At 36.4% G+C, this 16199-nt stretch overlaps 1 protein-coding gene across 2 annotated transcripts in view; it reads right to left on the bottom strand.

The window, feature by feature from the left end:
* PPP2R5E (protein phosphatase 2 regulatory subunit B'epsilon) overlaps positions 1-16199 on the bottom strand; it is an 81274-nt gene that overhangs the window by 10212 nt on the left and 54863 nt on the right. For both annotated transcript variants that reach the window (XM_063290437.1, XM_063290438.1), the window contains exons 3-8: positions 12781-12977; positions 6320-6421; positions 4369-4461; positions 3721-3851; positions 3558-3617; positions 35-143 (exon numbers count right to left, since the gene is read on the bottom strand). In XM_063290437.1, the coding sequence (XP_063146507.1) occupies positions 35-143; positions 3558-3617; positions 3721-3851; positions 4369-4461; positions 6320-6421; positions 12781-12977 (692 nt within the window). The remainder of the gene's footprint in view (positions 1-34; positions 144-3557; positions 3618-3720; positions 3852-4368; positions 4462-6319; positions 6422-12780; positions 12978-16199) is intronic.

Below are 16199 nucleotides of genomic sequence, written 5' to 3'. Positions count from 1 at the left end.
AATATAATACAGAAAATAGTACAAAAGTTTCTACCTGTGCATGGAACAGCGACAGACTTCTAACGGTATGTAGAGGGATCAGTACTTTCACCAAAAACTGTTTATGTTCTGCTTTAAGAGGTAAAGCAAAGCCATTGATAATACTAGAAACAAGAAAAAAGTAACATTTTATTTATTTATCCGTTATATTAAGTTTATTTGATGCTTTTCCTCTAAGCTTACATTGGCTACACCTTCATTTTATCCCCACCACAGCAACCCTGTGAAATAGGTTGGGCTGAGAGAGTGCAACTGGTCCAAAGTCAACCAGTCAGTGTCCATGACTAAGAGTGGGCTTGAACCTGGATCTCCCTGGACCTTGTCCAACATCTTACCCATGGTATCCTCAATATACACTAATCAGAATATTATTAGCAGAGGTGTGTAATACTGAAATCTGAAATGGGCAAAAACTGCTTCTGATCTGGCACGGGTGCACTTTCTGCACCTGTTAACAATTCCTTAAAGAGTCATGCTTTTTCATGACATTGCACAGAAGCTGTGCAGATTTGAGAAAATACTCTCTGAATTCAGGAGATGTTATAGAGGTACTGACAGTTGTAGTCACCGCTTTGTTGCCATTTTCTTAATGTCCCCTTAATTCCAACTGAGACTTCATGACTATTCGGTAGGACCAGTACAAAGGTGTGATTCTTTTAAGGAGTTGCCAGCAGGTACAGAGAGAATGACTATGCCAAATCTGAAGCATCTTTGCTGTCTTTGGATCCAAATACTGCACATTCCTAAACACTAATCACATCTGTACAGGATTAGACACTGAAAAGACCACAACATATTAATGTATTGATATGTACAAGCAGTACGTAGTATTCCATTATGATGATGATGACTGACTGATTTAGTGCTTCTGACTGCTTTAATTCCTGAATCATTCTGTACTGGTTCGTTCATGTATGTTGCCCATGTGGCCAGAACAGGGCAGTCTATAAATACTGATAAATAACTAAATAAGCCTAGAGATTTTTCTCTTATTATTATATTATTATTCATTATTCATATGTATATTCCACCTTTTCTCTGGGAGCTCAAGACAGCATACATGGAAGTTACAACAAAAATTAATTTTATTAGTTTTTAAAAAGGTCATGAAAACTTATTTTTTGTAAAGGCTTTGACTGATTTTAATTATTTATTTTACTTGCTTCATTTGTTTTAATTGCTGTTTTAACTGTTTTTTAATGCATTGATTTTATTTTATATTTCTTGTAAAGTACCAAGAAACTTTGGTACTGGGCAGTATACCAAGTTAAATAAATTTAATTCAGATCAAATTAGATCAAATCCTGGAAGCGAATTTTGGTCATTTGTCTTCTTGTCCTATGAATGAATGAACGAGAGTCAAGATATAATGGAAATTTGGACTTCCAGTGGGTACATGGCCAACTGAACAGCTGTGCCTTTGAGCTCCGCAGGCAGATCTGACAACATGGCTTTTTTTCTGGGCTCAGGCAGGCTTTTCCTGAAGCCCTAGAGCATTTTCATGGACAGAAAACACTCAGAATCATCCCATTTGTACTCCAGAACAGCGCCTCGCAGCCAGAGGATCGTGAACAGCATTGTTAATCCAGTAAGTGCTGGGAGGCTGGAACATCACCATTTCCAACCCATGCTGTAGCCTTAAAGGGACACTAAGTCAAGCCACCCCATTTCTAAATCATCCAAGTTATATTTTTTTAAGTTTATGTACCCTAAGAGAGGCTTTCTATAGCAAGGAGAAGCGATCTCTCTTGGTGTTTAACATTATTTTTGGGATTAATTTTCAAAAAATATTTTAAAGTTTTGGCTTGTTTTCCTATCCAAATACTAAGGAGGATTGAGTTAAATAATTGTCTCCCTGTTACTATTTTTGTACTGAATTTGAAGAATTTAACGTTTTCCTATACATTGAATCTGCTGTTTCCAATTTCAGCTTTCTGTTGCCACTTTCCCTGGGAAGCTGCCCTTTACCATACTTTTACTTGTGTAAACATCTCCAGTAACATTCTATTAACTCTTACTTTCATAAGTTACGTATCTAGGGGGCACCATAATCTACTTCCTGCGACATGGCAGATTTCAAGCAGACGATCTCTGAGTTCCATTCTGAGCTCAAGCAGATCTTTTCCGATTTTTGTCAAGTTATTGTGCAAGGTATTCAGAACATTGTGGAACATATCAGCTCTGAAATGTGTTATCTGGCTGGGGATCTTGTCGAAGTGAAAGAACCCAACAGTGTTAGAAATGTTTCTACTGACAACAAAATTGAGGCTTTTGTTAAAATGCTGGAAGACCAGATTGCAGTGCTGAAGGAGTTAAAAGGACAGACCAAACTGCAAGTACAAATGGGATTGTTTCCCATGTTATAGGAAAGAAGAGGTCTCATTTTATGGGAGGTTTTCTGCCAAGAAGTTGGAGTTTTTAAGGAGGGCAGTTGGGCTGACCGACCTTTTCATGAAAAATGCCTTGTGTGTATTCTGGAGCTATGTAGATGTATTGGTGTACTTTGAAGTGGAGTAAAGACTTAGAAATGTTTATTAGGATTGCTTTTAAGGTTTGTTTGACTTCATTCCCTTTTAATGATTTGGATTAAGATTGATATGGTATAATAATAAATGTTTGGTTTTAGGTTTAATATGATTAAGATTGTTATGATTGTAGTATCATTAATTATAAGAGCAGACATTTCATATGTTTTTTTTAGTTTGATTTTTATTATGGTGGACAGAAATGTATAGAATAGTGGTAGGAAGGAAATAATTAAACAAATGTTGTCTTTGGGAGGAAGTTGATTAGGAGGTTTATATATTTCTTTTTTCTTTTAATATAAGGGGAGGGAACAATTCTATTTAGTGATTTTCATAATGTACTAATGGAATGATTCATAGAAATAATATAATTTTGGTTTGATATAAAGTAAGGGATTGATTATGGAAATTGCTGTATATTCCGGCTGTTAAAAGTTGGAAGTCACCTCTTTACGTAATCCCTAAAGACTTTTTTCTTCTTGTGTTTTCACACTTTTTTTGTTTTCTTTTCTTTTTTGTAGTTTTTTTTTCTTTTTTGTAGTGTTTATCTTTGCTTCAAATCTAATAAAATTCTTACCAAAAAAAAATTAAAACACGATATAATGGAAATTTAATTTTGTGACCTGGCACCAATATTTAGCTTTTACATTTCTTTTAATGAAGTAAGGTTCTGCTAATAAAATAGAAATAAAAAATATAGTTAAATGCATGCTTTGCAGCTAAGAATACAGAAACCATAAACTCTGAAAAAAGGGCAGTATATTCACATAATATGACTATATTTACACCTGGGTTTATAAGTGCCACAGAGCAAACACTCAGATGGAGCAAATGTAATAATAGTACAGTGATAATGACAGTACTTTTTTCAAAGTAAATGTTTGGATTATATACTAATCTTCCCTGAATTTAAAATATTCTTCATAAGTCACAACTGACACAAATGCAGGAGTGTTACAGGCCACATTAGTTGTAAGAATTAGACTCCAATACCTTCCTAATATTTCCAGCAGTTCAGCCACACCATTGAAGTGTTCAGTTTCATAAACAAACCTGCAAAAGCAAATTGCATAAAATAAATGTTCCCGTTTATTCAGTGATACAATCAGATAACTCCAAAGAAAGTTTCTTGTGCCCCTATCCTCCTAAAACTTACCGTAGAAAAATATTGTTAATCTGTTTTCTGATAAATGCTCTAAGACCAAGGAACTTGCCATAAATTCTGTGTAAGACTGTTTTTAAATAGTCCCGTTCCCGAGGATCTTCACTGTCAAATAGTTCCAAAAGCTATCAAAATAAAGCAGAACACAATAGGACACAGATGTTACTTGACTCTCAGCTTTAGTATCGCGGAAACGTTTTGATCTGTCCAAAAACTGCAGTTCTCTCTTTCTGTTTACTATATGTTCTGAAATCACATTGCACATCATTAGTTTTTGTCTTTCCTGCCTGATCCTTGCCACCTGTTTCTGTATCAGCAAGTGATAACAGAGGAGGGTCAGTTCAGACTTGCTGCAGGGTTTAAGGTATATTCATACAGGGCAAGAAATGTTTCAATTAGTGGATTCTGGCAAAATCTTGTGTAAGATTTTTCTCAAGTTTCTTAGTGCCAACATCTACCATTTCTTGAAGTTCACATTCAGTGAACTTAGCTATGATCCTTCACTATTAAATATTGAATATTCATAAGAAATATCCCCTGAAATGAATGAGCAAAAGTAACTAAACATTACTATTCTTCTAGATTAATAAAAGTTAGTATAACTATTAATACCATAAGAATAAATAAAATAGAGCTCTCTACCTGTAATACAAATTTCTGATCTATATACTTTTTGGCAATGCTGGGCTGAAATTCTTGGCTTTCCAAAAATCGTATGAAAAATTCATATACAAGCTGCAAAAAATAAAAACACAGGTTAGTCCAGACTAAATGCATGCTGTAATTCTACTGAACACATCAATACACTATTGTTTTGGTTTTTTACTACTAAGAGAAACTAAATTAACATAGATAAAGATATCATCCTAGATCACTTGAGCTGCCCATCTGCTGCCCCACTTTCCAAATATAGAAGCCCCAAATGTTTCCCATTTATACAGATTCTGCAGATGACACTACTGTTCAATCCAATTTTTAAAAAATTTAAAATTCTGGGATATAAATCCAAAGAGTGTCTTATTTCACATGAATGAATTTGAGTGACTCAAACCTAATGCTCATTGAGTCTTCTTATTTAACTATCATCAGAAGAGCTCATGCTAAGAGCAAGCACTCTCCACCTCTTATACTTGTTCACTGAGTTGTCAAATCCCCCAGGGGTAATCAACAGCATATTCCTTCTGCCCTCCACACTTTTGAAATCACATAAAATAAAGCAGTTACAATATTGACGAGAGCTGATTAAACATTTTCTGATTTAATAGTGATCAGAAAATGTTCAAGAGCATTCTACAGTACAACAACAGAGATGTCAGCAGGAAGGGCATGTTACGGACCCCGTCGGCTAAAGAATTTCAAACGGCGGGGTTGAGGAGAGACTTTTCTGCCGTTGCCCCTGCCCTGTGGAACATCTTGCCCCCCGAGATGAGGCTGGTCCCCACTCTTCTGGCCTTCCAGAAGAGCATCAATAGCTGGTTCTACCAACTAGCTTGGGGGTCCAAGAGTGATAGGCAGCCCTGGGGGTGGTTGGTGGCTTAAAGACGCTCTCTCCACCTTTCAGTTCTCCTCTTTTATCTTCTTCTATCTTTTGTATTTTTTTGTATTTTTATAATGTTTTTTTTAACTTTTACTTGCAAACCGCCCAGAGTCATTTTTATAGTGAGATGGGCAGTGTATAAATTTAATAAACAAATAAAATGTCTGGTACAGAGCAATCTGATTTAATCAGAAGTCTCTAGCATAGTACAAAGATTGGGCTTCTTTCCACCTGAAGGTCACTTATATTTACATTCTCTTTCTTTAAAGCCTGCGGAATAAAGAATTATTGGGGCCACACAATATGGAAGAAAGGGTTATACAACCCTTCTTCATTGCCACTACTCTAATAAAATGCCCTCTCAGATGCATTTTAAAGAAATTTATTCAGAGAGTTTGTTTTTTCTCTTGACAGGGTTGTGCTCACCCAGATGGAGCTGTCTCACAAACTGGGGATTCTCCTTGACTCACACCTCTTGCTTAAACAGCAAGAGGATTGCCTTCACACAATCATGGTTGCAGCTATTTCTGGAACGTGAGTGTTGCTTGTAGTCATTCACGCTCTTGTCACCTTGTGCCTGGACTACTGCAATTCACTCTGAATGGGGCTGCCCCTGAAGACTGTCTGGAAGATTTAGTTGTTCAGTATGCAATGGCCCAAGTAGTTATTCAAGTACCTAAGTTCACCTATGCAATACACACTATTGTGGGAGCCGCACTAGTTGCCAGTGAGCTCCTGGGTGCAATTCAAGATGCTGGTTATCATCTTTAAAGCCTGATATGCCTCAGACCTAGGTATCCCCAAAACTACTTTCTCCAGGTTTCATCTGTCTACCTAAGTGAGGGAGGGCATGCTGGGGGTACCAAATCTGAGGGAATGACCTCCATAGAGACTCCCTGCTTCAAACATCTCACTGATGCTCCCCCAACCTCTGGAATAGCCCACCCCCTCCCTATTATAGTTTTGAGACACATGAAAGCATGGCTCTTCAGCAGGCATTTGGGGATGTTTGAAGATTCTGCTTTCCACAGTGACATTATTTAGTAATAAGCTCACCTGTAAATGTGGCCATGATGCCTCGAGAGTGGGTTCATCTTCTTCCGGATCAAACTCATTGCTATCACTTGGAGGAAGCGTTCGGAATATATTGCAAGAAACCTTGAAATGGCAAAGAATGGAAAGAATGGAAATGGAAAGAAGATTAAAATCTCTACTCCAAACATCAGCCAATTACAAGAGCTGAAATGAAAAATACAATACTTTTTGGATAATTTACAAATTACTAGAATTCATTCCACACAAGATTCTGGAGAATTATTCTTAGATAATAACAATTTCTTTTATGCACTTTATGATTAACAAGTGCACTAATGATCCTTGTCTGATTTTTACTCTTATAATAAAAGCAGGTAACAGATTCTGACAACACCGAAGAGACTACTTTTTTCCCACTGTTCTAAACTGATTGGCATCTTTAAATTCCAGCTTGAAGGAGCTACAATACTGAATAGGGGATAACAGGAGAATGTTATCCTTGAACACTGTGTCTTCCTAAAACCATGGAATGAATTCTGTGGGAAAGGAGGGATTTGTACCAGATATTCTCAGTCCAAATCAAAACCCACTCCCCTGGCTCTCAAGATGTCATCTCATCTTTATTAGTTTCAATAGTAACAGTTTAAACGCAACAACAACATTACCAGTATTTGAAATAAAGCATCTCTCTCATATAAACTAATGCCATGAGTTTGAAAATACACATTTGCATTTATATTTTAGTATATTAAAACTGAGGAATGGGCTTCCTCATTATTAGCTTTGGCTTCCTTGTTCCTAGCTTTTAATTGTATAATAAATGGTATATGATTTTACAAAGGTTTCAGTTTTTAATTCCATTTGATTCCGAATATATTTTGTTTTGTTCTTCATTTTAGTCATATCTTATTCTTCCCATAGTTTTACTGTAAATTGTATCAAGAAATCATTAAATAAAGGGACAATTTAAAAGTCACATTATATAATTGTATAAAATTATATAGGTGATCCGACAGTTTGGGGTAAGATACCATCAATACGCTGATGATACTCAGCTTTATATCTCTACCCCGGACCGCCTGAGTTATGCTGTAGATGTCCTGACCCAGTGCCTGGAGGCTGTAAGGGCCTGAATGGGGTGCAATGGGCTTCGACTCAACCCAAGCAAGACTCAGTGGCTTTGGATTTGTGGGCCTCCCGGTGCTAAGGTTTTTCCACCTTTGGTCTTGGATGGGGTTGCACTGCCCCAGACAGACCCGGTGCGCAATCTGGGGGTCCTCGTAGACTCACGGCTCCTGCTTGAAGACCAGGTGGCAGCGATAGCTTGGAGGGCCTTTGCACACCTTCAGGTTGTGCACCAGCTGCGCCCATTCCTAGACCGAGAGGCTTTGCTCACAGTCACTCATGCCCTTGTGACCTTTCATCTGGACTACTGTAATGCGCTCTACATGGGGCTGCCCTTGAAGAGCATTTGGAAGCTTCAACTGGTGCAGAATGCAGCTGCATGGATAGTAAATGGTGTCAGGTACTCGACACATGTAACACCACTGCTACGTGAGCTGCATTGGCTGCCAGTGTGCTTCTGGGTGCAATTCAAGGTGCTGGTTGTCACCTTTAAAGCCCTTCATGGCTTGGGGTCGGGTTACCTAAGGGACCACCTTCTCCCAGTTGTTTCTGCCTGTCCAATTCGATCTAGTAGGATGGGTATGCTGTGGGTCCCGTCAGCCAGGGAGTCGGTTGGCGGGAACTAGAAGGCATGCCTTCTCTTCCATAGCACCTGCCCTCTGGAACATCCTCCCTCCAGAAATTTGGATGTCCCCGACTCTGTTGGCCTTTCGTAAGGCCGTGAAGACCTGGCTTTGTGCCCGGGCCTGGGGCCTCGAGGGTGTGGATGATCCCATCTCTTGGCTGTATTAACATCCACGCATTGCTCACTTGGCAGCCATGTATATTTATCTTGTATTTATTTTATATTTTAACTGTTTTAATTGTAATTGTTTTAATTGTTTTATAGTTTTATTGCTGTAAGCCGCCCAGAGTCACTCGCTGAGATGGGCGGCTATAAAAATCAAGTAAATAAATAAATAAATTATAAAATAGCAGCATAAAAATAAATGTGCCCTCAAGTTGAGCTCAACTCTAGACTGCAACCTTGTAGTTTCCTTGCTATTGTTACAGAACCGGTCTGCTATTGCCTTTTTCTGGGATATTTTTTCCAACTTCCCAGTCTAGCCACCTATGCTGCTATTCCCTGCTTAGTTTCTCAGATTAGCCAATATTGAGTAAGTGCTGCCACTTGTTGAAGCACAGCATTAGTATAGAGTATTTAAAGGTTTGTTATTTATTTAAAGTAACAAATAATAACTCATATACTTTTGTATATGTAAATAAAAGAAATATAGGTGCAGGATTTGATAGGCATTTCAGTTTTTATCAAATACAACAAACAGTATCCACTTCTATGGATTCTTCACCAATAAAATAGGGATTTGGACCAGGTGAAAAAAGTGCCTCTAAAGAGCTTTAAGGATACAAAAGCAAAGAGGAAGAATTACAGTCAGATTGAGAAGAATTAAAATACAAGTACTGAGAAACAGTGACTAGAAATAAATTGTTCTGTAATTTGTATCTCCTTACCACAAGAGGGTGCATTTCAATATTCTGCTAGTAAAAACATGATTACTTTTACTGAGATCTTTGGAATGTATCTCACAGCATGTTATTCTCAGAAGAAAGAAGCCTGTTAGTAATAAATACCACAACTCATTTAATCTTCCTTTGGGACATATTTGTTAACAGAATCTATGTTCTGTTTTCTATAAATTAAGATCCACCTTACAGGATCAACTTAGGCTATTCATATTATTTGACTAGGCATGTACATCAGATCCTGAATCAAATTAGGCAGTATGGGAAAGATGAGGAAGGATTCCCTACAAAGTCTGTTTCTAACAGCTTTATCCTCCAGTGGACATGGCATTTGCCATTTATCCCTACAAATATAACTTAATGTTGGCCCTTATCATAGTAATCAAGACAATTCTAATTTGTAAAAGCATGTAAAAAAAATCAACAAAACTACTGAAGTTGAGAAAATTGATAGTAATAAATTATTTCAAACAATAATGGTTAACTATTTTGCAAACCAGAATATATTGTCCTCTGTGTTACAGAAAGAATTCCACTTTCTACAGAAGTCATATATCCAGTCTGAATCACATGTCCCTAAATTTCCCTCTCTACCTCCAGAATAAAAAATCAACAATGAGGCATGCTTCTGGGGGCAGAAACAGCCTGTACAGCAAACCATCAGAAAAGCATGATGCAAAGGAAGAAAAATGGCTAGGGAAAGTATTTTCTTCTTTTCTACTTAATATTGCCACTCACTGACAAAAAAAAGTGAAAAGTTATGAAGATTTGTTACAAATGTTTACATGAAACATACATTTGTAGATATAAACAAAAACAAGGAAGATGACATTCTGAGATTACCACAAATTTAACAGACATACAGTATTTCTAGAGATAATTTTAGATAAAGGGGGAATATCCTCATTATGTGTTGCATGAATAACATTCAAAACTTCTTTGTGTGAGAAAATGACATTTTAAACATTCTCTGAAATCATACTCTTTAAAATATCTGGTAGAGACTGGTACTCAAAACTAAATCTTAATTATGGGGATTTTTATGGTAAATATACACCATTAGACAGTCATTTTTTGCAATTCTTGAAGTAAACTGTTAATATATCTCATAGGAACATTAGTCAATTGATACACCAACAATCAAACAACAAGTTAGCATAGGATCTAACATTAGGACTAACGTTTTGACAGGCAGATTGAATAATGTATTAGTTATACTGTAAAACAAAATGCATAACCTGTGTCTTCGGGAACACATGTAGCCTCCAAAACCCTTTAATGTGAACCCCAAGGGCCTCCAAAAGTTCTTAGCAAATTAGAATCCTTAATGGAACAGGAAAATTATTAATTGGGGAGTAACTATATTAATTGTATTTGTTTTAACTAAACTGTTAATGAGTTGAAATCCAATTTGTCTGGGTCCAACTTGCCACTTTTTAGAATATAGCATTCAAAGACCAAGTATACCCCATGGTCCATAAAAATATTCTGAGTCTCTACCAGAAAATTCCATAAAAAGCAAAACATTATTTATGTGCAGACATCACACACAAAATATATTCATTAAAATTTCAAGTATAAGGCCCCCAGCATCATATGCAGCCTCGAAGATTTCATGCTGCTGAAACTGTGTAGGAAAATGGCCAATTTTCATCAGTGTAATTTTCAGTCAATGTTGAAGTTCTGATCAGTTTTAAGGATAGCAATGGGTATACAAGTTTTACATTAAGCAAAATCCTTCCATTCCCATCCTAAAACAAAAACCCAGAACAAGTAAAAAAAGCTGAACACTTTGATCTCTGCCCATGCCAGTGAAAATACACATCAACAAAAGATCTTGTGGGCCACAGGCAGATCAGGAGTTATATTGTGGCCTCTGACTCCAAAATTGCTATTCCTGCTCTGTACAAATCTTGTAAGCATCTGACTACAGTATATAAATGGAACAGATACAGTTATATTCCAGTTGAAATAAGCATCTATTGATCTATTGGGCATGACTTGTTAACTACTTGCTTTGCTTTTAGATCCTTTTCACTATTCAGATGATGCCAAATCATATTAACATGGGAAAAAGTCTAATGCTGTAACAAAATAATCATTTATTTCCTTACTTACTTACTTACTAAAAATTTGTATGACCATTCACTAAGTGACTCTGGGAGGCTAGCAAGGATTAAAAACGTCAAATACAAAGGTAAGTGATCAAATAGTAAAAAAATAACAAAACAAAACGTAACTGTTGTATAATATAGTCCTATATAGACAACAGCTATACAAAAATGAAAATCTAGGCTAGAACTTTTAGTTCTCCCTAAATATATCATGAGAGTCTGGAATATAAAGGAGCTTTATATAATGTATAGGTTGAACAAAGGCTTGATTTAGCAGAAATCAATAAATTACTTCCAATGATTTAATAATAATATTAAGCAGACATGAATAAAAATCAGGTTAAGGAGAATATTTCTTTATTTCAACAAGTTGCATATAATATCATCAAACCATTATCAAAATATGGCCAAGGTAAACAAGTATCTTGGTCACCCACATTCTTGTGGATATCACCTGTGCCTGCCAGGCTCACTTTCCCATCATTTTAATGCACTTTAAATATATTTTTATTTTTTCAAAATAAAGGTATCCGGCTTCATCTTATTTCAAGTTATTTCTGGATTTCACAAAAATATTTTTATAGAATTCTATTTTCAAATTCCTCCCTTCTATGAAAAATACAAACATTTCTAGACCATATAGCATATGCTCAAAATATACATAGAGTATTTGGTAAAAATCTGCTACATGCAACATAACTTTGGGAGAAAGACAATGTAGGAAAGTGGAACTCTGAGTTACACAGTCTTTGTTCTTCTAATGTTAGCAGTTATCTGAAGAACATCTGGAGTTACAGAGGTGACTTAGCAGATTCCAGTAACAACAATGTAGTGATACTGGCCAGGCACCAAAGCAACTGTTCATCATTATAATCAGGGAAGACATAACAACTAGTATGGGCACAGTCCATATAGAAAATAATCTGTTCTGCCATCTTTCCAGGTAGCTCTTTTCCTTGTACAGAAGTAGTGGATTGCATTCAACCAAATAAAGTCCCAGATATGTTTTAAAGTTAACTCCACATACAGTTCATTAAATAAACTGAGACTGGGAATTACTATTATCTGAATGTTTGTGGCTACAGCTGTTCTTTTTCAGGAAAAGGAGTAGCTGTTGTATCAGCTAAAACTGGTACAAAGCACTTCCAGTTAGTAGTGCCCTCTTGAGCATTCAGATATCAGATCAATCTCACATTGTTAACTACAGCAACCAAGATTATTCCTGGTTGCCTGGGGATCAGCCTAAAGGAATCTCACTACTTGGGAAATCAAAATAGTTAGTAATACAAAATGCAATCCAAACAACACTTTAAAAACACTGATTTATAATTATACCTGCTTGCAAAGAAACTTTCTTAACCTTGAAGATGAAGACTAGTATTTTCCTAAATATCAAAATACTACGCAGCGTTTAAACACAGCATAAAATCTTTCTGAACTGTAGCAAATTAATTCTGTATTTGAAAGTCCTAGATATAAATAAAGCTAAGAATAAAAGATTCTTTTATATTCCACTTCTTCTACTAGACGTGTTATTCAACTCTTATTCCAAATTGAGAATAACTGCAATTTAAATGACTAAAGTGAAAAATGCCATCCCTATTTTGCATTTGAAAGACTACTGTGGAATACTAGCACACAAATCTGATATCCTTATTAAACCTGCTTACCAAATAATGGAATCTATAAAGCATTTATGTTTTTTTTTAAAGAACTTACCATTCTAACTACTTCAGGGTAAGTCTGCTCAGTCAAACACCCTCTGCTTATTGTAATGTAATCCACAAGTTCATTAAGAGTTGAACGCTTGTATTCTTTCATTTTAAGATCTGATAGTGTGTCCATGAAGTCAAAAATTACACAGCACTGCTGAAGTTTCTTTAGAAACAATTCAGGTTGATCTGAAGATGGAACGTCTGCAAGATAAAAAGAATTCTAACATTGTTTCATAAAACAAATTGTGATTAAGAGGACAATAACAGAAGCTAATAATACCTATTAATTTTTGGCAAAATAGGGACTAAGTGATTTTTGATACTTAAAATTTTGGACAGAGAATTACATATTTAGTCATCAATTTGTAACTTGTATTATTTCAGAAATATAGCTAGGTCATTGATTTGGAGTCAAATTAATGGACGCTTGAATAGCCAATAGTCCTGGAAAAGAAACTAGCATTCTAAATTCCCACCTAATAGAAGCAGAAAATGCTGAGTAACTCACGCAACTCAGAAAGAAACACTTATGAACAAACACAGGTAATTGTTTGCTTTTGACAGGGACATTTAATAATCTTCAACATAGTATTCTAAGCAATGAAGTCCCAATATTCTATAGTAATTTCATATCATCTATTTACCTAGTCACTCACTCATTTATTTATTAAATTTTTAATCAACCCAATAACCAACATTCTGCAGTCCAGATTTCAAAGGTACAAAATAATAACTCATTAATTGGAAAATATCATTTACATTCTAATGAAAAACAAAGGTCAATAAATATGCCCAACATATAACTGAAAATCAGGAAAATTAAAAACCCAGGCAGCTTCAACTTTGAAAAAAGGACCTTGGGTTCCAAGTATTCCATATAAAGTAATTAAATTAGTAATTTGTTTAAAATATCTAAGTGGAAATAACACAAATACCCCTCTTTAAATATGTACCAATCAAGAGATTATATTCATTTTAACAGCATTTATTTTTTCTCATAAGCTCCCGGGTATTTCTTTTTTAAATAATTTTATTAAGCATTACAATTATACAGATAAAAACTAATATAAAATACAAAAAATAAAGGAATAAAAAGATAGAAAGTACAGAAAAAGAAAAATAGAAAAGGAAAGAATAAGAATATAGCAAAGAAAAAGAAAAGAAATAAAGAAGTAGCTTCCCCCTTTGCCACAACAAGTATAGACAATTTTAACAACTTATCACCTTCTCTTAAAATTCAACAAACAATCTCTTCATCCCATATCTGATCTCCTATCTATAAACAAATCTTTAAAACCTCGTCATTCAGTCCTGGTCAGCAAGAGTCCATTAAGGGTTACCAGAAATAACAACATCTATTTTAACCTTGATCAAATAAACCAACTTTCTATTCCTTTACTTTACTTTTCACAATCTTGGTATTTAATCCTTTCAAATAATGTCCTAGAACTTGACTTCATTTTTTCTTTGTTCCCTTCTCACCAAGTCTTTCAAAACATTAACAGGCCTCCTTTGTAAATCTAATATAGGAAAATTATCGAAGTCACTCTTCTGGTTTGTTATTTGTATGTCCCTTTTAATTATTAAAAGATCAGCTGGTTCCATTTGCATATCCAGTATATCGCCTTTTTCCAGATCATTCTTGTAGCCTGTCATTTTAAAATCCACATTCAAAGCTATTTCAGTCTTGTCCGGTAGAACTTGTTCCTCTTTCATAACATCATTTACACACAGTCTATCTATGATAGCAGATATTCTAAAAATTAACTTCTGAGTCCATTATTCATAAACATCCTTCAATACGTTTTGTATTTTGCTCCATTCTATGTTAACAAGTCAAATAGATGTTCTTCTCCTTTAATTAAAATCTTACTTCCATTTAGCTCCCCCTAGTGTCCAACCTTCAAAGTCCCATTCTATCAGTTTTTTTCCTGGAATTCAAAACAACAGCCATTTGCCATGGGAAGGATTCTTTTAATTAATTTCAAAATCCGATTTCAAGTCTCACTGGACCCTTAGTCTGTTTATACCTTTCCAAAAACAACACTCTAATCACGCTTTTGCCATTAATCCCCTCCCCCCCCAAAAGAAGTTTTTAAACTTGTACTTAAAACTTTTCTTAAGGATTGGAGGAAACACCCAGGGAATGCCATAAAACTTACTGTTCCGAAGGTTAATATTTGAAAAGCAGTAAAAAATTAATTCCAAAAGTGATTAAAAAATTAGGCTTGGGCAAACTTTTTGTCCATATAGGCTACATTATGTCTGTGAGCTTAGTTGGAATCCCTTGACTTCCAGCCGCTTGGCTCACCAGCCAACTGCAAAAAAAACTTGGTTCCTGCAGTCTACTCATGAGCAGCAGCTGTCTGGAGTGCATGTGGGCAATCTCACAATCTCTCTTTTCTCGGGAGAGATTTCACCGGCCAGGATCCACCCTCTGGCCGCTATTCTCCATTGTAATGCTGTCCCTCCTCCTTCAGGGACATCTAGGTCACCAGGTCCTCGCTAGAAATCTCCATAGACTCCCGGGTATTTTTAACCAAGTAGCAGTATCACAGTTGTGTACCCAATTTGAGATGTTCAGAGTTCCCCAAATGTCTAAGACAGTTCAAACAAACAATAAAACCCATTTTTTCATGTTTCCATAAAACCACATTACTGATAGGTAGTAAGTTAGATTTTTTCTAATTTATTGTATATCAGGAAAAATTACCATATCGCTGTGTAACTTCCATGAAATTATATGAAGATCATGGCCAACAGCTGCCACCATAAGGCAGGCTGAGCGTGCCTCGTCAGCAGCGGATTTGGAGAACGGCGCAAGCAGCAGCTGCCTCACATAAGGCAGGCTGGGCACACCTTGTCAGCAGCAGGAGGAAAGCTGTGAAGGTCAGCTGGGTGCAGCAATGCCTGCAGAGCGGAGGCTTTGCGCTGTGGTGGCTGGTCGTGGTGCAGGGCTTGAGGCGGCACTGCTCAGCAGTGGTGCCAGCTGCACTGAGACTGAAGTAGAGGCTTGCGGTGGCAGCTGGCTGAGACTGCTGAAGGCCCCAGTGCTGCCGCTGCCAAGGAATGCCACTGTGTAGGGTGGCCAAAAGGGCAGAATGGAGGGAAATAGGTGGGTGGGGGGCGTTGAAGTGAAGACAAGCACGGCTGGGCAAGAGAAGCATGAGGTGCTTGCCTAATGACAATGCTGTCCTGGCCTAATGACCACAACTGGGACGACTGGTATTACCGTCACTAAGTGGTATGGTCACGTTTCACCTAATGACCGCATCATTTAGCGATGGGAGTTCCAGTCCCAATTGTGGTAGTAAGGCAAGGACTACCTGTAAGTTTGCCATCCTTTCATAAAACCAGATTGTGGAAAAGAAGTATTATTGATGGTAAAATCTTGTGCAACCTACTTGCTAAAGCAGCAGTCAA

The sequence above is a fragment of the Candoia aspera genome, chromosome 1 (genome assembly GCF_035149785.1).
Source record: "Candoia aspera isolate rCanAsp1 chromosome 1, rCanAsp1.hap2, whole genome shotgun sequence".
Lineage (NCBI taxonomy): Eukaryota > Metazoa > Chordata > Lepidosauria > Squamata > Boidae > Candoia > Candoia aspera.
Note: the sequence above shows the minus strand (reverse complement) of the source record. Positions and strands in the feature narration are given on the sequence as shown.